A 26,521-nucleotide genomic window follows, 5' to 3' on the forward strand; every position below is an offset into this window, starting at 1 on the left:
GACAGATCAATAGGAAATCAACTAGTTGTACCCCTTCGTTGTTTCAACCTCTGAGCCAATCAGATTGCGTAAAAACTCCGCTGACCTAAAAAAAAATTGCGAGGGTTTCCCCTGTTTTGATGTGAGGCAAATTTTAAGCTCCGCTATATATAGCATATAGCTGTAGCTATCATCAAATTTCCCCCAGGTGCTAGAGCATGCCTTACTTACACCACCTAGCTTTTAGATTCTGGCGTTGAGACTCTCAATCATCACTAAAGTAAGTAGCGATAACCAAGTGGAGGCGGCCTATCTACCTCCTAGCCTCGGATAGAGTCTTGTTGAGCTTCAGCGATAGGCACATCCACCACAACGTAAAAAAGGTATGCTTCAAAGAAACATAAGAATAATAATAAAAGAAAAGAACACACTACTATAGGAGTATAGTAGTTTGTAGACAAAAAAGGAAGACTCGCACGAAACGAGCCAAAGAAAAGTACAGCAAACACAACACCAAACACGTTTAAAAAAGCTTGTTGCTGTTGCAATAAGAATGCACACATGAGCAACATGCATGGTAGTAATAGTCGAATGTAAAGCAACATGACACAAATACGCACAACTGCAAAAGCAACAGTGGTATTATAAGTTTGCGATACAACATAATGACTAATGTTGTTTCATGTGAAGCCACAGAGGAAACACCACCAACAAAAGAAAAAAGAAGAAGAAAGCGCAACAAGGCAAACATCATGAATGCATTATTACGAGAAAGGAAGCAATAATACAAACGTCCAAAGAAGTTTTATATTATTGCGACCAGAAGAAAGAAAATACTTGCCACTTACCATAGCCACAGATAGACCAGAAGAGTATAGGCAATCACCAGAGATAGACCAGAGTACAAGCATGCAGCAAGTATAGTAAACCAGGAGAGACCAGATTAGCAGCAGAAACAGCAACACGAGCACCACCACCGCAGAAAAACCGAAGAACAAACGACACCAGAGACCAGACGAAGACACAAAGAAGCAACCACCAGACATGATAAGCCAAAGAAGCAGACAATAGTAGAGATAGCATACATGTAATGGCAGTACCATCCACGTCAAACGGACAAAAATAACTATCAAAGCCTAATAAACAAATTCAATTAGTGTTAATTCTACGCCTTCCAGTGCTCGTTATCGAATGTTACCTAGCATATTCCACTTCAAAGAAGCAGTATCAAGTTCTTCCAACGGTGCATGACAGTGTTATCAGAAGCTAGAGTGTTATCATCAATCAAACAGTTTCCAAAACAGCCATGATTTGATACTAAACGCGTTTTGCAAAAAGGGTAAAAAAAAACCGGAGGTATGGAAAAATGAGAGGGAGTTCTAACCGACGTCACGGCCAGTAGATTTGACCTCGGTCTTCTGCCGTGGCAGCTGCGGCTGCTGCACTTTAATTTGAAATTGTGCAATGGATATTTTCGTATTTAAATTTGACCTGATCTGACATTCTTTAAGCGTTTTTGCTGAATTTGACTATGTAAACAGTCGTTGCCGCACCCAACTCTCTAATACGTCTTTAGAGAAATGAAGAAGCTGTATCGAATGGTGCTAATTACATTCAGTTTTATGACCAAAAATAATGAGCAATTTGCAAAAATATGAAAACAGGTTTTCTGTGAATATGTCAAAATCTACCATATACTAGTCTCATAGAATGAGCTTCTAGTGTTGCATTACATCTTTACGATCAATTTGATCTTATATATATCATAGAATAAATCTTTATTTTTGGGGTAAAAAACGCGATCATTTGATTTTCAAGAATTTTCCCTTACTAATACTCATGAAAAAAACGGTGATTTTCATGAATTTGCAATGGCCCAAAAAAAATTGAGATAATGCAACAGTAAGTAAAGCGCAGCCAAGGGGAGTCGTTTGGCCTTATTCCAAGCGCCCAAAACGCTTTGTAGCATCAGTTATTCGTGCTTGAAAATGGCGAGATTTTAACAGAATTTGACCTAAAAATGAGGTGTAGTAAGTTGTATTGTCAAAGAAGTCAATAAATTACAGTTTTGTTTGATGGCCCATATATTCTGCATTGCACAAAACCAGATCTGTATCTTGAAAAGCAAGGCTACGGTGATTTAAAAGCTCGAGAGTCGATGACGTTATACAGATTTGAGTATGATACTACACAGCAGTATACTAGGCACAGGATTCTCCCAGTATCAAATACCCCGCTAAACATGCAATATACATCATTGCTTTCCAACATATATGTTTCTGTTTAGAATAACGAAATATAGACAGAGTAAATACAATTAGAACTGAATATATTTATTAAGTTATTTCGAGATTGAATGGGGATCAAAACTAGTGTAAATATCAAAGGTATTTATAGTTATTTGACAGTGCCGCAGCAATAGGACCTAGATCTTGAATGCGGGATAATTGTATAAGCCTTGAACCAGTTAACGAGAATGTGCTGCATAAGAACTCATGAACCACCAGTCAAGGATAAACAGAGATTATCCAGAATAGAATGTTCTTCCTAATAGCTTTGGCGGAAGAACATTTGTCGGAATTGAAACCCACTTCCAGGGACAAAAGGCCATAGGCTACCACTCTCTAGGAACCAGGATATAGATTAGCCATTTGATGGCACCACTCATGTTCCTTCGTGCTGCTTGAATAAAGACCTCTCACTTCTACTATGCATCTCTGCTCATTCTCAGATCCTCTTATGTAATATACAAAGCTTAATACATTTGCCTCTCAGAGATGATCTATATCCTAAACAGTTTCAATGTTTTCATCATGGTTGGCTATCTTCTACCTCACATCCAAGATTCTGGAGGTACAAAAGTATTTTTGGTTTTGAAGTTTGGGCCATCCGAGACTGGGTTTTGCAGTACCATTAATGCTAGAGCTCTTACAATAGCATGTTTATAGAGCAAAGTTTTGCCAGGAAAACAATAGTATTGCTGGATCTTAGATCGGATGGTGCGTTGCTGATCAAATACAAATGATTCCAAAAGTAGACGGTTCCGAACAAGGATATTGATGAATTCGTAATAATAAGTCGATGATAATAATCAGTTGTCAACTGTATCTAAAACGAAAGCAAAGAGCTTCTTTATTACAGGGCATCTAGCTTGCTTAAATATGGTAGATCCCTGGTCAATGACTACTACGTTGAGATGGTATATAAATAGCAGGCCACTGGGGCCTTATGGATTGTTGGTATAGCTTGTTGAGAGGCCACCTAAGTCGATATGTTTCATGTAGTGTAGGTGGATCTCGATATCTTGACATTGGGGAGATTGAATGTATTGTAGTTCCTGAGGCACCTGTGCACACACAATTGACTGGACTTGTAAACATAGAGGTGATGTGATACGATAAACATCATCTATGCTGCTACACTGTAAAAGGTGGCTTGAGGAGAAAGTGAATGTAGCCTAAGATGCATGCTTGTATGCAACAGATATACGTATAAACGCTATTGTTGAAGGCTGTTTTAATTGCAAATGATTAAAAGTATTAGATCGATGGATTAGGTGTTGCGTTGCAGTGAAAGTTGGTTATATCTTTCTTGGTTAAGATTTCCTAAAAAGTCAAAAGTTTGTTACGTACCTTAACAAGTTTTGAGTAATGAACTTATAAAAACTTCATGATTACGAACAACTAGAAGTAAGAGACCGATGGAACAGATGCTGGAAAATGCTGCGCAAAATCACTTGGTGATAACTTGCTTTGTTGTGTTGTCGTGGCAGAGATTCGAATCTAAACTGCTCATTTTACGAAAAACGAGGAACAGCTATTCCAATCTCTATGCTGACGCCCCAAAGCTTTTATATCAAATTCATTATGTGTTTGCGTTGAAGGTTTGCTACACATCTAAAGCGATTTCCAGTTGCTACGTTTGTTGTCGAATAATTAAGCGAGGGAAATATTCTAAAGGAACCATTATGAAGAAAAACAGCCTTTCGACACGCACTATTGTATACACAACTGCCAATTCAACCACGCTTCTCTTTTAACTGGGTTTCGCTTCCCTGTGTTTGCTCTACCAAATAAAACTTCGTCATGCACCTACTATTGCAATGCTTCCTTGCAAAAATCGGGATTCAGCCCTCAGATTGGGGTTCACAGTTGCAAAACAAGTTCTTCTTTAATAACAACAGCACAGAAACCTCCATACGGTGCCCCAGTCTATAAGATAAGTATACAGTGTGGTATGGCTAGAAGCAATGCGCAACAAAAAGGATTGTATAAGTGTCACTATAGCAAAAATTAGTCTTGAGCGATCGTTTTTGTTGGTAATTTGGCGGGGGATGACCTTTTCAGCAGTGTCGTTCCTGGAAACTATTTAAACTCGATTTCACTATAATTTGTTAATGTTGATTCTTGTATCGCAGGATTTGCAGTTATCAGGAATCTCTTTTAGCACGACTTTGACGCAAAGACAGTGAAATCAGGCTTAAGGGATTTCACAAAAAAAAACAAAGCAATAATAAAAAAACAATAGAAATTGTTAAGCACAAAGAATAAAAGGATTATTATTTGTAGCTTATAAAAAATGTTCGATATTATAAAAACAAGAAAAGACTTATTTGAATAAGATCAGACACAAAAACTAAAGATTTATTGATGAAGACAAGAGTTATTCTATTTATACTAAGATCTGAATGCCAAAGTAGCAATTTATCTTGTACAACGCTTATCACATCTGGTGAACCTCAGTGTTTAGATAGCTGAGATGCACTTCACTTATCATAGCTTGTCCATGTTGTTGCACAACACAGACATATCTACCCATCAAGAATACCTTAATCTTTATAGACAGTTGTAGCCCTTCTGGCACAAGAGAAATCAACTGTATTTTATTTGTGTATAAAATGAATTGAAGATCCGGGAATTGAGTAAAAAAAAGAAGAGTATTTGGCGGGGATAACATACCTGGGGCAAAACTCCGGCCCTAATAAGATAAAGGATTGGTTTATATTGGCCAATAAAATCATAAATTAGGGCAGGCCATAGAAATATATATGAAATTTAAAAGCCCTACTATACTTTCAAACCTAATCTGATTTACCCCTTTCTCACTTTTATATTCATTTACCGTGACCCACAAAATTGTCCCAATGTTTAGCAGTTTTAACTTTCAGACCTTACCACCGGACGGAAAGTTATCCAATAATTATGGATTTAGTATTTTCTAAAAGCTAAAACTGTTTTCTTTATATCGTTTAATTTTTATAAGCACATAGCTGTAGAATCACAAGCTGTGATTGGCCAAAGTCATAAGGTACATTGAGACAGTATTGTGAGATATTTGGAAAAATCAAGTTTTATTATTTTATAAGACTTTAATACTTTGTCCATTTTCTTTTTGCTTTGATAACGGCCGCAATACGTCGAGGCATACTTTCTATAACCTTTCGGCACTCCTCCGGCTTCATTTGGTCATACCAAATCTCAGTTACTCGCTCATATAATTTATTCATACCCTTGGTTGCGGTATCATACGCATTGAGACGCCTTTTCAACAAAGCCCACATGTTTTCGATAGGATTCAAGTCTGGAGATTGTAGGGGCCACTCCATGACCTGGTATGACTGTTCCTGAAGGTAATCCTTGACCAAATTTGAGGCGTGTTTGGGATCATTGTCTTGCTGAAATATCACTTGTTCACGGCTGAAGCCCAATTTCTCGATGGAAAAAGTGGTAGTCTCTTCCAATTCGTCTTGCAGAATTTCTTTGTAGAGTGCCTTATCCATATTACTATTTATCTTGCACATCCAGCCAACGCCAGCATACGTAATGGCACTCCAAAGCATGATACTGCCACCACCGTGTTTTACCATCATGAGCTTGACATGGTGGTTTTGAAGCTGTTCACCAGATCGAATCCAGGCCCACTGTCGCCCATCTGAGTTAAAACGGTTAATTTTGGTCTCGTCTGTCCAAATAACACGTTTCCAGTCGTCAACAGTCCAGTCCTTGTGCTGTTTACACCACGCAAGTCTCTTCTTGACATCAGCGTCACTAAGCAAAGGCTTTTTTTCCTTCTCGATAGCCCCCAAGCCCGCAATGCGGAGTGCTCTACGAACGATCTCCGGGTGAACCTTCATCTGGAAATTCTTCTCCAACATTTCTGTGACCTTGACGGCGCTTGAAACCCGTTCCTAGGTTACCTTTCGAACACAATAGCTCTTGTCGGCTTCAGACAACACCCTAGGACGACCACCTTTCGAGGTTTTCACACCCGGACAATGCTTCATTATGGTTCGCCCAATAGTAGACATACCCAAAGACAGTTTTTCAGCAATTTCTCGAATCGAAAAACCGCTTCGAAACATTGTGATTGCAAAATTAACCTTGGAGACAGCAATGGCTTTCATGGCTTGATAATCGACGTACCTGATATTTAGAACTCCGAAATTGATAATGGAGACTACTTGCGCTACATGAGACTTTCTTATACGAGGCTCTTGAGTTTTTTCCAAATTGTGGGTTTGAGTTATCACTGAATTTGTGATTTTTCGAAAGATCTCACAGTACTGTCCCAATGTACCTTATGACTTTGGCAAATCACAGCTTGTGATTCTACAGCTATGTGCTTATAAAAATTAAACGATATAAAGAAAACAGTTTTAGCTTTTAGAAAATACTAAATTCATTGTTATTGGATAACTTCCCGTCCGGTGGTAAGGTTTGAAAGTAAAAACTGCTAAACATTGGGACAATTTTGTGGGTTACGGTGACCCGGTCGAAGCTCGAAGCCCTAGGATCAAACTTTTTGTGGAATGGCTGAATACTCACTTCCTCAACTGTTTTTCGAAAGGTACAATGACGCTCCCTCGAAGCGGTACCACCATTGATTATGTTTTTTGTCCTCCCCGTCTGGCTACTCGTATGGTCAATGCTCAGACGCATCACATCTCCCAACCGTAGACAGATCACAGTCTTCTTACTGCTGATTTGATCACATCTGGTGTGAAGTTGGGCCCTGGCAGCTGGCGGTTTAACCCATAATTGTTGGAAAACATTAATTTCCAAGCTCTCTTGGATAAAACCATGGAACTCTTTCTAGCTTCGAATTACTGTGATGGGATTGCGGCTGATGCTGGTGTATCGGGGGCTGGCCCTCAGGGTATGGGTCTACGGCCCGTCCAAGAGAAATGGGAGTCTCTCAAGGCGGTGATTAAGTACTGTTCAGCAGTTCACAAAAGGCCAGAAGGCTCGCTACAAAGCTCGCGTCTTCCGCCTTCAACGTGAACGGGAACAGCTGCTTGGTGACGAGGAGGATTCGGCTAGGATCAAGACACTGGAACAACTTATTGAGCAAAAGATTCAAGAGTGCAGTGAAATCAGGTTTAAATAGATTTCACAAAAAAAATAAAGCAAAGGTAAAATACAATAGAAATCAACTGTATTTTATTTTATGTATAAAATGAACTGAAGATCCTGGAATTGAGTAAAAAAAAAGAAGAGTATTTATACATTTGCATCTGGCTTGTAGGATTAGTGATGATAGAGAGCAATAGGTGCTGCTATTGCGATATCTGGCAAATGTTGTTGATGTTTGATTTAAAGTGGTAATCAATGCAGGAGCACTGGCCATAAGGGTCGATTTGAGTAACCTTGACGGGCTTGGGTGAGCTATCGTCATAGCATGATTTAATGTAACCTTGATGGTTTAAAGTGTGATGTTTGTTATTGAAGCATGGAATCCTTTATCTGGGATATTGTGCAACTATGGCAGCAGGGCATAGTTGTCATATTTGAATATGCTTGTTATTGATTTAATTCTATTTGGATAAAGATACCATCACCTATTACGACCATCATGGGTGTGATTGAATACACTGTGACCAGGAGTGATTCATTCACACGATGTGCGATATAAGCGTGTATCTTTACTTTAGTATTTTTAAATGGGTTTTTGATGTACATTTGAGCGCTTTCATTAATAGATCCAAATAGCATGAATTTGAATGAGTGCTATTTGATGAACTTTGGTTTTCAATTAAGTTGCGTTTGGGTGGCTATTTCATTACAAAGAGGACACTCGTCAATCTATGCTGCGTTCGGCCACTTGTTGGCTTGAGATGGGGGAGCAGAACAGCAAGTATTTCTTTCGTGTGATTAAGGATCGTGAAGCCCAACAAACCATCCAATCCTTGAAAAAGGCCGGCACTGGTGAGAAATTGACTGACATGAGTGAAATTCTTCAAGAAGCTCGATCCTTCTATCAGGTTCTCTACACTCCTGATGACATTGATCTGGCTGCTGTGAACTCTTTTTGGAAATATCCCTGACGATGCGAAGCTTCAAGAGGCGGAGGCGGAAAGGCTCATGGAACCACCTTCTACAGACTCTGTCTTGCTGTTGCTTGACCACGCACCCAAGAGCAAGTCTCCCGGTTTAGATGGCCTTCCATTTGAGGTTTATTCCTACTTGGTTGCGAAATTTCCGCCGGTTCTGCTTCTCTTGCAACAAGTGTTGACGGATGCTCTGAATGGCGTTTTTCCTGAATCGTGGAAGCAAACGCGGATGGTGCTCCTGTTCAAAAAGGGTGACCCAGAATTGCTCAAAAACTGGCGTCCTCTCTCCCTGAATAACAGTGATGCTAAGATATTTACCAAACCGCTAGCTAACCGGTTCAAGCGTGTTCTGTCTAAGCTCGTCACTCCATATCAAACGGGCTTTATGCCTCACCGTTTGATATCGGATAACGCCTGGCTCAACCAAACGCTGATGACCAACCTCCGTGCGGCTGCTCCTGATGATCCCAATGTTTCAGTGCTTTTGGATCAGGAAAAAGCATATGACCGTGTCAATCCTACATATCTGCGGATGGCGCTACATCAGTTTGGATTTCCAGCCTCTTTGGTAGAAAGCGTGTCAAGTCTGTTCTTTGGAACTCACATCTCATTGTCCATCAATGGCTGGTTGGGAGCTCCTATCCAACAACAACGTGGCCTACGACACGGAGATCCTCTCTCGCCATTGCTTTTCAATCTCGCTTTTGAGCCTTTCCTTCGGACCATTCTGGCTTGTTCAGAGTTACGCGGTGTGGCTATGTCTACCAATACTCGCTCCCCTCTTGCAGGTCGTACCTCGAATGCTTCGTCTCAAATACCTCCACATGGCAACCATGATCTCTTACGTGCTCCAGAGAGCCCTCCACGGATCAAACTACTCAGTTATGCTGATGATCTAGAAGTCTTTTTGACGTCCACGGCGGAATGGCCAGTGCTTTTGTCTCTCTTGTATCTTTATGGCAAAGCGTCCAATGCCAAGGTCAATCTGAATAAAACAGTTCTGGTGTCGCTGTCTGGCAAGCGTCATGAATCGTGGACACATTTGGCGGAAACGTCCAATATAGAGTGGTACGATGAATCTTCGATTGGCTCCGTGAGATACCTCGGCTATCCTCTGTATCACACTAAGGAACAGTTGGCTCATTTTCTGGATTCAGTAACGGTGAACCTACAGCGTCAGTGCAATTTGCTCAAGAAACGGCAGCTGTCCATACGTGGTAAGGGTTTAGTGGCATCTTCTTCGTGTGGTTGTGGTGCCAGCTGAGTTGCTTCAGGAGGTCAAGCGCATTGTACGAACGTACATCGTCTCGTTTTGGCCGGTAGTGTCATGGGATTCCCTTTGCCTTCCTCGCAAACATGGTGGTCTAGGACTAGTCGACATTGAGAATCAGCATCTCGCTCTGCATCTCATATATGTCAAACGTCTACTTCTTCCTCGTGCTCAGACTGATTTTCTCTCTCCTTGGCTGCTGTATACCTTTCATGTATACTCGGGTCACGCTACTGCTCTTCCTTTGCTGATGTATCCTCGTACTTACATGCCTCGTTTGCGAAAATGCCCTCATCTAGCACATCTCGCTCGTTTGATCTCTCGGTTGCTCACTCTGACTCCCTATACTCAGTGGCCGTTTTGGTGGTTCCTCGATCTACCTTCGTCAAGTGTCTGCTCCCTTTCACTAACAGAGACCTTGTCTAGGGCTAGTGACAAACTCCCACCACATGTGTTGATTGCCAACCTCTTGAGTGTGCTTCCAGACACTAACATCTTGGCCTGTGTACACGTCCTCTTGATGCCATCTCCTTGCAACATCTGTTCAATGCTCTGTGCCCCTTTGAAGGTCCTTCTGTGTGGATCATTCCTGCTCCTCTCAGATCGGTTATGGCCTTCACTGACCAAGAACGCACCGCCATGTTGGAGAGCCAGCCTACCCCCTCTCCACCCACTGCTAGCTTTTCGCATTGGTATTATATCACCACCGGCCCTAGATCAAAAGCTACAATGGCCCAGATCAAGCTCGGTGCATTACGCCGTTATTGGCACCCATCATTTGATTTGCTTCGTGGCCCAGCCCACCCTCCTCGGTATCGCCCAACTCATCTTTTGATTCCTCCTCGCCTCTGGCGTGATTTTTGGTCCCTCTGTCTTCCTGCCAAGGCATTCACACCCTGGCGGCGTTTGCTCCATGGCCATCTCTCTGTGCAGGCTCGCCTACATATCATCAACCGTGCCAGGCATCCCTCCCCACTCTGTAAGTTGTATACTGAAGCACCTGAAGATGAATACCATCTGGTCGTCGGCTGTGACATGAGATCCCTCTTCTGGTTTGAGGTCATCTCCCACCTCGGTCTTTCCGGTCTCTTCCCTACGGACAATGCCATCTGGATTGGTCTCTATACCCTTCACGACCAGGAAAAAAAATCCTCTGGATATTTCCATCTTTGAACTTCTTGGAGCTGCTTTCTCTTCTCTATGGCAGCATCATTGGAGCTGTTCTCTTGATGGTAAATCATGGCGTACTCAGATAGTTTTCTCCTCTTTTCTCGCCGATCACTCCAAACTGATTTCTTCTTTCTTAGACGACATGTAAGCAACCTCATGGTCCCGTACTGTCGTTTTCTTTATTCTCAATAAAAGACACATTGAAATACAAAAAAAAATTTGATTTTAGAAGGAGCAGCACTCCATCCCAAGTTGGGTAAAGCATGTCTCTTTTGATTAGTCCGTTTACTACGGTACAGGTTCAAATCTCGCAGTGCCTCGGTTTTTCATATGTAGTGGATCAAGTTCCTAATTTCGTTCATCTGTATCTCATGACAATTTGCATGTAAGGAGCATCTTGGTCAAGCTGACACTACTAGTGTGCCAAGTCTGCGTGCGCCGCGGGTGGAGATAAATCCTTCTTTGTTTCCTAGCTTCGGGCCACAGTTCTTATATAAAATTCTTAGAGTTTCGATTTATCAGTTCAATAAAGTCAACTTTAAATACAAAAAAAAAATTTCGATTTAATAGATACCATAGTAAAAATCTTCGTTATCAAGGTGAAAAATGCGATCGTTTGATTTTCGACGAAAACCATGAGGGGTACCTCATGCTTTTTGGTCGAATTTTGGCCATAATGTTTTTGACCCCCCAAAAAGTCAAGCAATAGTGGCAATAAGTAACTATCAGATGAGAGCAATTGTTTGGTGCTATTCTGACAATTTAAAACGGCCTTGAACGTGAGAAAATGCGGTTCAAATACATTTAGATTTTGCTGTATCAGAGACACTAAGGACTAAAAAGAGGAAATACAAGTATGCTGCTTACCCGTATATGAAGTAGCTACGTGTATATGAATGTAGAGCATTGCATAAAAATCAGATCCAGAGATAATATGAAAGGTTCTCATGTGCAAGTGGAGAGTAAAATGAAAATAGTAGTATTTTGATAAAATATGCAAGGGCAATCGGCAGCGCGAGCTACCGCTGCGCAGATTGGTTCTCACCGAAGCGAAGCAAAGGTAGAGAGCCATCCAGAGCATAAACACTCGTCAAAATAAAAAATTTGGTTGCTTAAGATATCTTTAGTGTAATGCAAAAAGGAGATTATAGACATATCCAGTTAAGGGGTAAAGCTAAACAGATAGAGCAGCCTCTATTCAGGTAACTGCTATCTATAAAAAGTAGAATGCAGATACATTGAAAAATCAAAAGAAATGCAAATATGTGCACTACATTCGATTTATTTGTTATGCTTTCTTGCGATAGCATTATTCTTCGATCTGTAATAGCAATAAATATAAAGAGGGGAAAATCTTGAGTAGATTTTTATCCAGGAAAATGAGGGATCAGGAAAGTGTAACGATGGAGTGAAGATAAGAGGGGTATCAGCATGAGGCGGTAATTTTTTAGCAGCATGTATAATTGTATGATGAATATGGGAATAGAAAGGGCACGCACACATACGCAGCTGTGAAAAGCAACATTCATGAGTATAATAGTAAGGAAGACCCTTTTTCTAGGAGTGCGTACGGAACAGATCAAATAAACATTGTCGCATATGTATATCGTTTTAAAGCCATGGCCTCCAGCTTTTATGCTTCTTTGGCTGCTCTTCGTGCTGGATTTGTTGTTTTCTTTTTCGCTCCAACTTGTTCTCGTCCCATTGTTGAACATAAGCGGCTGCAGTTGCTAATATATCTATGGGTGTTACATTTGGGTGAAAGATAAGCTCGTGCGGTAAAGAGGGAGAAGAGGCTAACGAAGAAGACGAAGACGAGTTATTGCTAATGGTATTTGAAGACCAATAATTGAATTTCACTTTCTTATTCTGATTAGACTTCATACTGTGTTCCTCGTGCTCTTGTAAGCGAGAGCGATTCACTTTTGCACGGCGGTTTTGAAACCATACCTGAATTTCATTTAAGAGTTTGTTTCTTGATTTGTTACACGGTCTAAATCATATTATTAAAAGTATCATACCTGAACTTCACGATTCGTCATATTCAATTTCTTCGCTAGTGCTTCACGTATGTCATGACTAGGTGTATCGGTTTCTTGGAATAGCTCGGTCAATAAACAAAATTGCTCTGGTGTGATTCTTTTTCTCTTGGGTTTATCCACATCTACCAGAGAGAATGAGAAAACAGATGCATTGAAGGCACACACATAAAGAAAAAGTTAAAAATATTACCTTCTTGGATAGATTTCTTTTGGCGTTTCATTTTATGTTTTATTACTGAGGCTTTATCCATAGTATTATTTGATAGCTTAAAAGTTGTCATAGTGTTGAAATGTTGAGGAAATCACAAAAAAAAACAAGAGAAACAGAAATTAATAGCAGCTGTTTTTCGCAATATTTATGTATAATTCAGGAGCCGTTTTTAATGAATATCCAGGGATATGAAAGATATAAAATGAAGATGAAGAGAAGAAAGAGGGGACACGAGTTTAGTGTATTTATTTAATCGGGATATTTGCCGAGCCCATGAAATCAGGCCCTCTTGGGGTACTATTAGATTTGTTTGCTATGGTCTTATGGCTGTGTCACATAAAATATGTAGAGTGATCCATGTGCAGTTTTGGAAAATAACCTACGTCGCCTTTGACAGGACTCTGCTTTGAGATTGACTATACTGTATAACTTTTGGCCAAGAATTACTCAAGTTCACGTTTCAAGGTATCTGTCTGGCCAACGTTAATGGAATGAAGAGTAGTTGCGCGTCATACCTACATGGGTCGCTTTTTGCTAGAATGTAAATCCAAATCACGAAATGCATCTTGAACAAATCTCGTTACGTTCATGTAATTCTGAAAGAGGAATTCGACGGTATTCCAAATGATATGGGCTCCTTCAGATTATTTCATGACACCATGTATTGAATCAATCATCTTTTCCTTTTGAAAATGAGCATAAAAGTTACAGAAAACCTTCAAGTCACTCAGAACTACTATAGCTTTAGGTAGAGAAAGAAATTGCTAGGATTTGTCTTTATAATTCAGTATATTCCTTGTCAAATTCAAGCATTGGAATTTGCAATCATCATATTGGACGTTTTCTACTTCACCATATCAACTAAAATGAATTACATTTTATGGGTATTTGATATGTATGGCCACAACCTGGTTCTATTCAGAGTCGGTAGCGATGCTTATTCGAATCTCAATATTCAAAAAGCAACTCATCAATTTCAAAACTAAAATTAGAAAAATCAAGATTGTTAAATGCAACATAGAGTGATAGACTAGCAATGGCTAAAGTCCATTCTCTTAATTAATTTATGATGCATCAAATGTAATGAAGTTTTGTTGGTTTCCCAAAGTCTCACATCTAAACTAAACATTTTGTATGAAAAGTAGCATGCAAAAGGTTAAATTGACAATAATGAGGGTAACATTCAGCAAGTTACACACGCCTGAAATTCCACAGCAGCCGAGTATCACCGTTAACCTGGCTGTGCATAACTCTCAGAGGAAAGTTTATTTTTACATTCAGTTTTTATTTGATACGAAATGGCTTGATGTATTTTCTGGATTCTAACCCACAACACAGTGCTGTGATTCTGAGCTATTTTTTCGAGCAAACACAAATTAATTGTATATGAGATGTATACCTAAGATATTATAGATTTCTGGCAAGCGAACTTGTTTCTAATTCACCATGGCACTCTGAATACAATAATGCTTGAAAGCATGCATTTCAGCATTATCTTAAAAGAATAGGAAGAAACATGGTACAAAAATAAATTGAACCGCGATTAGATTGAGAAAAGAGTCTAAAAAACTGATGTTGCTGATGTGTAATCATTCAAGTCGATTTGAAATAATATGAGCCCTTAGACATCGTCATAGACATTCCCCCTGAACAGACTATGTGTGAAATCTATAAACACACTACTTGTTACAGTTTATAAGGTTTGTTACATATCACTACCGAGAATAATCAACAAACAAATGTATAGTGCATGTTCAAGGAATTAGTTGCCATGGAAACCAAAATAAAGGTTGGTTTCCATAGTAACAAAATGCTAGTATTTCAGTAACACGTTGGATGGTAATTTAGCTTCCTAAACAGCAGAAATTCAATCAATTTAGAATGTGTTCATAGGTCAACATCTACAACAAACTCTAAGGAATCAGGTCTAAATAAGGTCGTCACTATGCTTTATTTTACCCCTCTTTTTTCTCCAAAATTTTCTGTTTTCCTTCCCTTTCCTCTTTCCTCTATTCCTTATAAATTTTCTCTGCTTAATTTTATTGGAATACTTTATATTTTTGTTAATTTTATATCTTTGTAAACTAGCTCATAACATTTGCACCTGTTTTGCTTTTTTTTCTCCCACAAAAGAAAAAAGGAAAAAAGATAAAAGAGATTAAGGGCGGTAATGAAACGTTCTTGCACAGGAGATAATTCACCCATTATAAAAAAGAAAATCCGTGATAATTCAACAATGTCAGTCATCCAATATATCCATGATCTTGTAAATAATTTGGAGCAGGGCAACATCGATCACTGTTTATCCAATGCCATAGACTTGTCGAATTTCGATGAATTATCCAAGACAGATTCTGATTTACTAAATGCACTCGAATTGAATCTAAAGAAAATAGCTCAACGTCAGCTGCAATTAGAAACTGAAAATTTAAGAAGCCGCATAATGATCCAGCAACAACATCAACTACTTACAGCACATGGTCACGAGGAAAAGGTCATGAGCCGAAACCATCAGCAGACGGAAAAAAACAACAATAAACACGAAGAAGATGGCGATGATGGAGGAGGAGGTGGAGGAGATGGAGGGTCGAGTCGCAATGAGAGCGAAGAGAATGGCGGAGAATGTCGCATAAGCACTACCACGCCTGAGGATAATCTAACATCCATCCATGGTTCATCATTGCTCGACAAATTGGAAAACTCGTACCGTCAACATCAACAGAAGAGCTACTTTGGTAAATAATCGAATCGCTTACTTTGATGGTGAATTGTGCAGCTAAATCCTCTTTACAGCAATCGATGCCTTGAATAACAATGCTACATCTACTACATCTACTAACACTAATGCTGCTGCTGGTCTTGCTGCTACTTCTTCATCGTCTACCACTTCTGCTATGCCCCCCTTTAATATCTCTGCTACTGCTACTGCTTATCCTGTCTATTTTGGCGCCACAATGTCGCCATCTATCATTTCCTTCCCTGCTGCTACTGTTCAAACTAGTTCTGATAATATTGTATGTCCTGATTGTGTTATTCAAGCCGTCAAAGTCGCTTCTGGTGTATTCAATGGAGATCTCGGCCGTCGTATCACTTGTAAACATGAAAGATGTGTTGTCCCTGGCGCTGATGTCGAGCCGAATGCTCCTATCAATACCCTGAAAAATGCTGTCAATGCCATGGCTGATAGACTCCAGATTGTTGCTGATGAAGTTAGTTTTGTTGCCCATGAAACTGCTGTGAATGGTAAACTCGGTGTACAAGCTCGTTGTGGCAATGACATGAAAGGATTCTGGCATGATTTTGTTGTGAATTTGAATAGCATGACTCAAAGCCATCTTGAACAAGTGAGGGACATTGCTGATGTATCAACTGCCATTGCTCGAGGTGATCTTAGCAAGGCAATGACTGTACCTGTGAAGGGTGAAACTCTTTTGCTCAAAAATACATTCAACACTATGGGTAAGCCAGATCTGCCATGATTTCTCACACTAGTGTACTTACCTGTATTTGATTTGCTAGTTAATCAATTGAATTTGTTTGCCTCTGAAGTCTCGAGAGTGGCCCATGAAGTTGGTACTGAAGGAAAGTTGGGCGCTCAAGCTAAAGTACAAGGTGCTGATGGCATCTGGAAGGAACTTACTGATAATGTAAATACAATGGCTGCAAATTTGACAAATCAAGTGCGGGATATCGCTCAAGTGTCGAAATCGGTTGCTCGTGGTGATTTGACTAAAAAGGTCACTGTAGAAGTGAGAGGTGAAATGCTGGACCTCAAAAATACAATTAATACCATGGTGGATCAGGTAAGCTAACAAAAGATACCAAAGGGCCAAAACGTGTCTCTTACGCATCTGAAATTAGCTGTCTATATTTGCCACAGAAGTAACCAGAGTGTCGCTGGAAGTTGGAACAGAAGGCATTTTGGGTGGTCAAGCCATAGTCAAGGATGTAGGCGGCACATGGAAAGATTTAACAGATAATGTCAACATGATGGCGACAAAAATTACAAACCAAGTTCGAGATATTGCAGTAGTTGCGAAGGCAGTTGCTAGAGGCGATTTATCAAAGAAAGTGAAAGCAAATGCCCAGGGCGAAGTGCTAGAATTGAAAAATACAATGAACAAAATGGTATAAGTTGAATCAGAGATCAATAGGCCAATGACTAATAGGATATGATACTTACAGGTGGATCAACTCATTCTATTTTCTGCTGAAGTGCGGCGAGTGTCTCTAGAGGTAGGAGTCGAAGGCAAGCTAGGTGGTCAGGCTGTAGTCAAAGATGTCGGTGGTGCCTGGAAGGATCTAACGGACAATGTCAATACTATGGCGGCCAATCTGACCACACAAGTACGGTCTATTGCTGAAGTAACCAAAGCAGTGGCCATGGGAGACCTGTCTAAAAAGATTGAAGTTGAAACACGTGGCGAGATCTTGGACCTGAAAAACACTGTGAATGACATGGTAGATCAGCTCCGTGTATTTGCATCCGAGGTCACGAGAGTGGCGCGTGAAGTAGGCACAGAAGGAAAGCTAGGCGGCCAAGCGAGGGTGCCGAATGTGGACGGTACCTGGAAAGATCTCACCGATAATGTGAACACCATGGCTACCAACTTAACAACTCAGGTGCGTTCCATTGCCGTGGTCACCAAAGCAGTTGCGAATGGTGATTTGTCGAAAAAGATTCAAGTGGATGTCAGTGGTGAAATCTCTGATCTCAAGGACACAGTGAATAACATGGTGGATCAGTTGAGAGTGTTTGCTTCTGAGGTCACTCGTGTAGCTCGGGAGGTGGGAACCGAGGGCAAACTAGGCGGTGAAGCTATTGTACCTAGTGTCAGTGGTACCTGGAAAGATCTCACTGATAATGTGAATACGATGGCTAGTAATCTAACGACCCAAGTGCGTTCGATTGCGGTGGTGACCAAAGCTGTAGCGAAAGGCGATCTCTCTAAGAAAATTGATGTCGAAACACAAGGCGAAATCTTGGATCTCAAGAACACAGTTAACAGTATGGTGGATCAGCTGAATGTGTTTGCTGCTGAGGTTACTCGAGTTGCCAAGGAAGTTGGCACTGATGGCAAATTAGGCGGTCAGGCTTTAGTTCCTAATGTGGATGGTACCTGGATGGATCTTACAGATAACGTGAATCATATGGCCACAAACCTTACGAATCAGGTTAGATCTATTGCAGAGGTCACCAAAGCTGTTGCATTAGGCGACCTTTCAAAGAAGATCGAGGTGGAATCTGGTGGCGAAATTCTTGATCTCAAGAACATCGTCAACAACATGGTGGATCAATTGCGTGTATTTGCCTCTGAAGTTACGCGTGTATCCAAGGAAGTTGGTACGGAAGGAAAATTAGGCGGTCAAGCTGTCGTTCAAGGCGTTGCGGGTACCTGGAACGAGCTCACGGACAATGTGAACATCATGGCAGCCAATTTGACAAACCAAGTCAGATCCATTGCTGAAGTGACTAAGGCTGTGGCTAATGGCGACCTTTCCAAAAAGATTGAAGTAGAATCTGGTGGCGAAATACTGGAGCTCAAGAACATTGTCAATAACATGGTGGATCAACTTCGAATCTTTGCATCTGAGGTAACGCGTGTCTCTAAGGAAGTCGGCACTGAAGGCAAATTGGGAGGCCAAGCGATGGTTCCTAATGTAGCAGGCACCTGGTATGAACTCACAGACAATGTTAACATTATGGCTGCCAATCTTACCACGCAGGTGAGATCCATTGCTGAGGTTACCAAAGCTGTCGCTCTAGGTGATCTATCCAAGAAAATCGAGGTTGAGACCAGAGGTGAAATCCTAGAATTGAAGGACATTGTCAATGGAATGGTGGATCAGTTGCGTATCTTTGCCTCCGAAGTAACTCGTGTCTCTAAAGAAGTAGGCACAGATGGTAAACTAGGTGGCCAAGCAAGCGTGCCCAATGTGGCAGGCACCTGGTACGAGCTCACAGATAACGTCAACATCATGGCTGCAAACCTAACTACGCAAGTAAGATCTATTGCTGAGGTAACAAAAGCGGTTGCTAGTGGTGATCTCTCTAAGAAGATCGAAGTAGAAACCAGAGGCGAGATTCTCGACTTAAAGAATACTGTGAATGAAATGGTCGATCAACTGCGTGTATTTGCCTCTGAGGTTACTCGTGTTGCTCGTGAAGTAGGAACAGAAGGAAAGCTGGGCGGTCAAGCTCGTGTGCCTAACGTGGATGGCACTTGGAAAGATCTAACTGATAATGTCAATACGATGGCCACCAATCTTACAAATCAAGTCAGATCTATTGCTGAGGTCACTAAAGCTGTTGCTCTTGGTGATCTATCCAAGAAGATTGAGGTGGAATCAGGTGGTGAAATCCTAGACCTCAAGAATATCGTCAATTCCATGGTCGATCAGCTCCGTATCTTTGCTTCTGAGGTTACCAGAGTCGCAAAGGAAGTCGGTACAGAAGGAAAGCTCGGCGGTCAAGCTACTGTGGAAGGTGTAGCAGGGACTTGGATGGACCTCACTGACAACGTCAATACGATGGCAGCCAACCTAACCACCCAAGTCCGTTCAATCGCTCAAGTGACTAAAGCTGTGGCAAAGGGTGATCTCTCAAAGAAGATTGAAGTAGAGACCCGTGGTGAAATGTTGGATTTGAAGGACACTATCAATGATATGGTTGGCCAGCTTCGTGTGTTTGCGTCTGAAGTTACGCGTGTGTCCAAAGAAGTCGGTACGGAAGGCAAACTTGGTGGCCAGGCAGTCGTTCAAGGCGTAGCTGGTACCTGGTACGAATTGACTGATAATGTGAACATCATGGCAGCCAATTTGACAAACCAAGTGAGATCCATTGCGGAAGTGACCAAGGCCGTAGCATTAGGTGATCTATCAAAGAAGATTGAAGTGGAATCTGGTGGTGAAATCCTAGATCTAAAGAACATTGTGAACAACATGGTGGATCAACTGCGTATCTTTGCCTCTGAAGTAACTCGTGTCTCTAAAGAAGTGGGAACCGAGGGTAAGCTAGGTGGCCAAGCAGTAGTTCAAGGCGTTGCGGGTACCTGGAATGAGTTGACTGATAATGTCAATATCATGGCTGCTAACCTGACAAACCAAGTCCGGTCCATTGCAGAGGTAACCAAGGCTGTTGCCAGTGGTGATTTGTCCAAGAAGATTGAAGTCGAAACCCGTGGTGAAATCCTTGATCTCAAGATCACTGTCAATTCCATGGTTGATCAGCTTCGTATTTTTGCATCAGAAGTAACCAGAGTCGCAAAGGAAGTCGGTACAGAAGGAAAGCTCGGCGGTCAAGCTACTGTGGAAGGTGTAGCAGGGACTTGGATGGACCTCACTGACAACGTCAATACGATGGCAGCCAACCTAACCACCCAAGTGCGTTCTATTGCTCAAGTGACTAAAGCTGTAGCCAATGGCGACTTATCCAAAAAGATCGAAGTAGAAACTCGAGGTGAAATTCTGGATCTCAAGGATACAGTAAATGACATGGTAGACCAGTTGAGAGTGTTCGCTGCAGAGGTAACGCGTGTTTCCAAGGAAGTAGGCACTGAAGGAAAGCTTGGCGGACAAGCAATGGTAGAAGGTGTTGCTGGTACATGGCTGGACCTAACTGACAATGTTAATACTATGGCTGCAAACCTAACGACGCAAGTGCGTTCCATTGCTCAAGTCACTAAGGCCGTTGCGTTGGGAGATTTGTCAAAGAAGATTGAAGTTGAAACTCGAGGTGAAATCTTGGAGCTCAAGGATATCGTCAATGGCATGGTGGATCAGCTACGTATCTTTGCGTCTGAAGTTACGCGTGTGTCCAAAGAAGTCGGTACGGAAGGCAAACTTGGTGGCCAGGCAGTCGTTCAAGGCGTAGCTGGTACCTGGTACGAATTGACTGATAATGTGAACATCATGGCAGCCAATTTGACAAACCAAGTGAGATCCATTGCGGAAGTGACCAAGGCCGTAGCATTAGGTGATCTATCAAAGAAGATTGAAGTGGAATCTGGCGGCGAAATCTTGGAGCTGAAGAATATAGTGAATAATATGGTCGATCAGCTTAGAATCTTTGCCTCTGAGGTCACTCGTGTATCGAAGGAAGTCGGTACGGAGGGCAAGCTTGGTGGCCAGGCTGTCGTTCAAGGTGTAGCAGGTACCTGGAACGAGCTCACGGACAATGTCAACATCATGGCTGCTAATTTGACAACACAAGTAAGATCCATTGCTGAGGTGACCAAGGCAGTTGCAAGTGGCGATTTGTCAAAGAAAATCGAAGTAGAGACTCGTGGTGAGATTTTGGATTTGAAGAATATTGTCAACTCTATGGTCGATCAACTGCGTGTATTTGCCTCTGAGGTTACTCGTGTTGCTCGTGAAGTAGGAACAGAAGGAAAGCTGGGCGGCCAAGCTCGTGTGCCTAACGTGGATGGCACTTGGAAAGATCTAACTGATAATGTCAATACGATGGCCACCAATCTTACAAATCAAGTCAGATCTATTGCTGAGGTCACTAAAGCTGTTGCTCTTGGTGATCTATCCAAGAAGATCGAGGTGGAATCAGGTGGTGAAATCCTAGACCTCAAGAATATCGTCAATTCCATGGTCGATCAGCTCCGTATCTTTGCTTCTGAGGTTACCAGAGTTGCAAAGGAAGTCGGTACAGAAGGAAAGCTCGGCGGTCAAGCTACTGTGGAAGGCGTCGCTGGCACTTGGATGGATTTAACCGACAATGTAAACACGATGGCAGCTAATCTTACCACGCAAGTGCGTTCTATTGCTCAAGTGACTAAAGCTGTGGCAAATGGTGATTTGTCAAAAAAGATTGAAGTAGAAACTCGAGGCGAAATTCTTGATCTTAAAGACACAGTGAATGACATGGTGGACCAATTGAATGTGTTTGCAGCAGAAGTTACACGTGTTGCCAAAGAAGTAGGTACAGAGGGCAAACTAGGTGGTCAAGCCAAGGTGGAAGGTGTCGCTGGTACCTGGATGGATTTGACAGATAACGTCAACACCATGGCCGCTAATTTGACGACGCAGGTACGCTCTATCGCTCAAGTCACTAAGGCCGTTGCGTTGGGAGATTTGTCAAAGAAGATTGAAGTTGAAACTCGAGGTGAAATCTTGGAGCTCAAGGATATCGTCAATGGCATGGTGGATCAGCTACGTATCTTTGCGTCTGAAGTTACGCGTGTGTCCAAAGAAGTCGGTACGGAAGGCAAACTTGGTGGCCAGGCAGTCGTTCAAGGCGTAGCTGGTACCTGGTACGAATTGACTGATAATGTGAACATCATGGCAGCCAATTTGACAAACCAAGTGAGATCCATTGCGGAAGTGACCAAGGCCGTAGCATTAGGTGATCTATCAAAGAAGATTGAAGTGGAATCTGGTGGTGAAATCCTAGATCTAAAGAACATTGTGAACAACATGGTGGATCAACTGCGTATCTTTGCCTCTGAAGTAACTCGTGTCTCTAAAGAAGTGGGAACCGAGGGTAAGCTAGGTGGCCAAGCAGTAGTTCAAGGCGTTGCGGGTACCTGGAATGAGTTGACTGATAATGTCAATATCATGGCTGCTAACCTGACAAACCAAGTCCGGTCCATTGCAGAGGTAACCAAGGCTGTTGCGAATGGCGATCTCTCCAAGAAGATCCATGTTGAGACTCGCGGCGAAATTCTCGAACTTAAGATTACTGTGAACTCCATGGTGGATCAATTAAGAGAGTTCTCATCTGAAGTTACTCGTGTGGCCAGAGAAGTTGGCACGGAAGGTGAGCTTGGTGGACAAGCCAATGTTCAAGGTGTTGCTGGTACCTGGAAAGACTTGACCGACAATGTCAATACCATGGCCAGTAATTTAACAACCCAAGTGCGTTCCATTGCGGTAGTGACCAAGGCAGTCGCTAGTGGGGATTTGTCCAAGAAAATTGATGTTGAAACGCGCGGTGAAATTCGAGAGCTCAAGTAAGTAATATATGTTATATTGAATAGGGGCAGCCAACCAACACTATCACTGTAGAGAGACGGTGAATGACATGGTAGACCAACTTCGTGTGTTTGCTGCAGAGGTAACGCGGGTCGCTCGTCAAGTGGGTACTGAGGGTATGTTGGGTGGTCAAGCTACCATCGTTGGTGTCGATGGTACTTGGAAGGATTTGACCGACAATGTGAACCTGATGGCCAGCAACTTGACTGATCAATTGAGAGCCATTGCTGCTGTCTGTAAAGCAGTGGCGCAGGGTGATTTAAGCAAGAAGATTGAGGTTGAAGTGCACGGTGAAATTGCTGAATTGAAGAATACGATCAATACCATGGTGGATCAATTAAGCTCGTTCGCATCTGAAGTGACGCGAGTTGCTAAGGAGGTCGGTACAGAGGGCAAACTGGGTGTTCAAGCGCAAGTGGAGGATATTGAGGGTCTGTGGAGAGACATCACGAGCAATGTCAATACCATGGCTTCCAACTTGACAACACAGGTGCGTGCCTTTGCCCAAATCTCTGCTGCTGCTACTGAGAATGACTTTTCTCGCTTGATTACCGTTGAAGCGTCTGGTGAAATGGACTCGCTCAAGACCAAGATCAATCAAATGGTGGGCTCTCTCCGCGATGCCATACAGAAGAACAGATTAGCGAGAGAAGCTGCTGAACTGGCCAATCGATCCAAGAGCGAGTTCTTGGCCAACATGAGTCACGAAATCAGAACACCTATGAACGGCATTATTGGCATGACATCCTTGACATTGGAGACAGAGTTGAACAGGCAGCAAAGAGAAAACTTGATGATTGTGTCTAGCTTGGCCAACAGTCTACTCACCATTATTGACGACATTTTGGACATCTCAAAGATTGAAGCGGGCCGCATGACAATTGAATCCATTCCCTTCTCGTTGAGATCTGCTGTATTCAGTGTGCTCAAGACGCTGGCAGTCAAGGCAAATCAAAAGAAACTCGACCTCATTTATCACGTCGATCAATCTATTCCTGATCAGCTCATTGGTGACCCTCTTCGTCTGCGACAAGTCATTACCAACTTGATTGGCAATGCTGTCAAGTTTACCACGCAAGGTGAAGTTGTGCTTCGCACCAGAGCTGTGCGTATGCAAGATAGCACTGTCAGACTCGAGTTCTGTGTAAGTGATACTGGTATTGGTATTCAGGAGGACAAGCTGAATGTGATTTTTGATACTTTCTGCCAAGCCGATGGTTCAACAACGTAAGTAAAAGTAGATTAGATGACAATGAGATTCCTAACAGTGTGTGTTGTAGTCGTGAATACGGTGGCACTGGTCTTGGTCTGTCCATTTCAAGACATTTAGTGCAGCTAATGGGCGGTGATTTGTGGGTGGAATCAAAGTATGGCCGTGGATCCGAGTTCTACTTTACTGTCAACTTTTTCCAATTCAGTCTGGATCAAAAGGAAGTGATTGAAAAGATTCGTCGCTACAGAAACAGAAGAGTCCTGTTTGTGGACACAATGAAAGACCAGACAGGCGCTATAGACAATGTCACCATGCTTGGACTGAAGCCTTACCGCGTAGATAGCATTGAGGAAGCCGCTGCCATCTCCAATGCTAATTCCAGCAAGAGCAAGCACGCTCCCTTCTTCGACACTGTCATCATTGACAAGATGGCATCTGCTGAAAAGATTCGAGAGATTGTGCCATTGCGATACACACCCATTGTCCTGATCGCTCCTGAAGTTCATTTGCTCAACATGAAGCTCTGCATTGATTTGGGTATCACTGGCTACATCAACTCACCTACCACGCTGGCTGACATGGCTGCTGTCATGTTGCCTGCTTTGGAAAGTCATGCTGCTCTCCCAAGCGATGCGTCCAAGACGGTACCTTTAGAAGTACTCCTTGCAGAGGACAACGATGTCAATCAAAAACTTGCTGTGCGAATCCTGGAGAAGTTTGGTCACCATGTCAAGGTAGTTGCCAATGGTAAACTCGCTGTAGAAGCCTACGAATCGCAAACATTTGACCTGATTCTCATGGATGTCCAAATGCCTGTGATGGGCGGTTTTGAAGCGACACAAAAGATTCGAGAAATCGAGCACAAAATGAACAACAACTCCCATATACCTATTATTGCATTGACAGCACATGCTATGATTGGTGATCGTGAAAAGTGTCTGCAAGCTGGCATGGTAAATAAGATTGAAACTAATGGATCTTTTGCTCAAACACTGACTTGTATATGTGTAGGATGAATATGTCACGAAACCGTTGCGATTCCCTGAATTGATTGCTGCTATCAAAAAGTTTGCACCACAATCAGCTCACATGATGGTGCAAGGCAAATCTAAGGCCCCTATTGCCAAGAAGTGAACTCAATTATAGACTATATAGATGCTATCTCGTGCCAATTTCATGCAATATGCTGTGTTTACCCAAAGCTATACAAACATACACACTCTACTATTAAACCTATTGTTATATCCCTGCATAGTGCTCTGCGAAAGACCCATATTTATTTAGCTGTATCTGATCTAATTGTTTAATACAATTCAACAGACTGTTGATTCTAGTGCTAAGAATATGAATGCATCGACATTCGGATCCCTCACTACCTCTGCATATCTCATCAAAATACTGCAAGCTTCATCTTGACCCTCAACTACCACATAAGAGTCAACCATAGCTGTGGATCTGACTCTTCTCGAGTGCACCATGTCTGTATCGATGAAGATAATTCATATACGGGTAGTCAGCATAGTTACATCACTTATTACTACTCAAAAGTATGCAAATCGCAGCGTAAACTGACAACTTTTAAGCCGTGTTTTCTCGCGTTAGGAACTGTTTTAGACCGCCAGAACAGGACCAAACAATTGCTTTCGTTTAGCTCTCACATCCTGACATTTTTGCTCAACTTTTTGGAGACCAAAAAAACATCATCAAAAATAGACCAAAAAGCATGAGGTACCCCCCATGGTTTTCATCAAATATTAAACGATCGCGTTTTTGACAGTAAAAATGAAGACTTTCACTATGGTATATATTGGATCAAAATGTTTCTCTCGATCCAAAGCAACTCCTGAGACCTTACGTGTGCGACCTTTGTTTGTAAAATCTCGACATCTTCACCAAAAACCTCATTTCCTATTTTCTAAATTAGCTCAGTAGTCTTATTAAAAACACCTTGAGTAACCAGCACCAGTGGATGTGCCTTGAAGAGTACTCCAAGGAAGCTTAAGGGAAGATGGGCCAAGCATTACGACTTATATAGTCGGATCCTGCAAAATAGATAAATTGTGTCGATCTTGAACAGAATCTGGCCAATCTTGAATAGAAAAAATTGTTGGAAATTAAAAAGCGGCTTGCGGCGGCAGCTAACCAGAACAATCGCAGCCAGAGTTAGCGAAGCTAATGGGAAGGGAATTGCGAATTGAGAAGTACTATAGCTCCTCGAAGCTACTTTTCATGCCCTTGCTGTGCAGTCTTATACTTAATAACGCTAGTCAGTCTAGCATATTACCGAAACACGTGTAAGTTTACTTTCGTTATTGAAGCTGTG

General features: G+C 41.9%; 5 protein-coding genes across 5 annotated transcripts; 3 read left to right on the forward strand and 2 right to left on the reverse strand.

Moving 5' to 3' along the window:
• Positions 1-5,347: 5,347 nt before the first annotated feature.
• On the reverse strand, positions 5,348-6,133 carry ATC70_003522 (uncharacterized protein; the record flags this gene model as incomplete). The annotated part of the gene is made up of 1 exon (XM_064822880.1): positions 5,348-6,133. One exon carries the CDS (start codon positions 6,131-6,133, stop codon positions 5,348-5,350), a length of 786 nt encoding a protein of 261 aa, XP_064679480.1.
• Positions 6,134-8,339: 2,206 nt separating this feature from the next.
• On the forward strand, positions 8,340-9,572 carry ATC70_003523 (Sm protein F; the record flags this gene model as incomplete). The annotated part of the gene is made up of 1 exon (XM_064822881.1): positions 8,340-9,572. The coding sequence occupies one exon, from the start codon at positions 8,340-8,342 to the stop codon at positions 9,570-9,572; it is 1,233 nt and encodes a 410-aa protein (XP_064679481.1).
• Positions 9,573-10,187: 615 nt separating this feature from the next.
• Positions 10,188-10,751, forward strand: ATC70_003524 (uncharacterized protein; the record flags this gene model as incomplete). Its single annotated transcript, XM_064822882.1, has 1 exon — positions 10,188-10,751. The coding sequence occupies one exon, from the start codon at positions 10,188-10,190 to the stop codon at positions 10,749-10,751; it is 564 nt and encodes a 187-aa protein (XP_064679482.1).
• A 1,608-nt stretch (positions 10,752-12,359) lies between these two features.
• ATC70_003525 (uncharacterized protein) lies at positions 12,360-13,011 on the reverse strand (the record flags this gene model as incomplete). The annotated part of the gene is made up of 3 exons (XM_064822883.1): positions 12,360-12,698; positions 12,770-12,912; positions 12,981-13,011. The coding sequence occupies 3 exons, from the start codon at positions 13,009-13,011 to the stop codon at positions 12,360-12,362; spliced, it is 513 nt and encodes a 170-aa protein (XP_064679483.1).
• A 2,226-nt stretch (positions 13,012-15,237) lies between these two features.
• On the forward strand, positions 15,238-25,332 carry ATC70_003526 (uncharacterized protein; the record flags this gene model as incomplete). Its single annotated transcript, XM_064822884.1, has 8 exons — positions 15,238-15,736; positions 15,795-16,460; positions 16,521-16,804; positions 16,863-17,129; positions 17,187-22,963; positions 23,019-24,212; positions 24,266-25,151; positions 25,210-25,332. The coding sequence occupies 8 exons, from the start codon at positions 15,238-15,240 to the stop codon at positions 25,330-25,332; spliced, it is 9,696 nt and encodes a 3,231-aa protein (XP_064679484.1).
• Between the last annotated feature and the right edge of the window lie 1,189 nt (positions 25,333-26,521).

Source organism: Mucor velutinosus (assembly GCF_035048745.1).
Source record: "Mucor velutinosus strain NIH1002 chromosome Unknown tig00000165, whole genome shotgun sequence".
Classification (NCBI taxonomy): domain Eukaryota; kingdom Fungi; phylum Mucoromycota; class Mucoromycetes; order Mucorales; family Mucoraceae; genus Mucor; species Mucor velutinosus.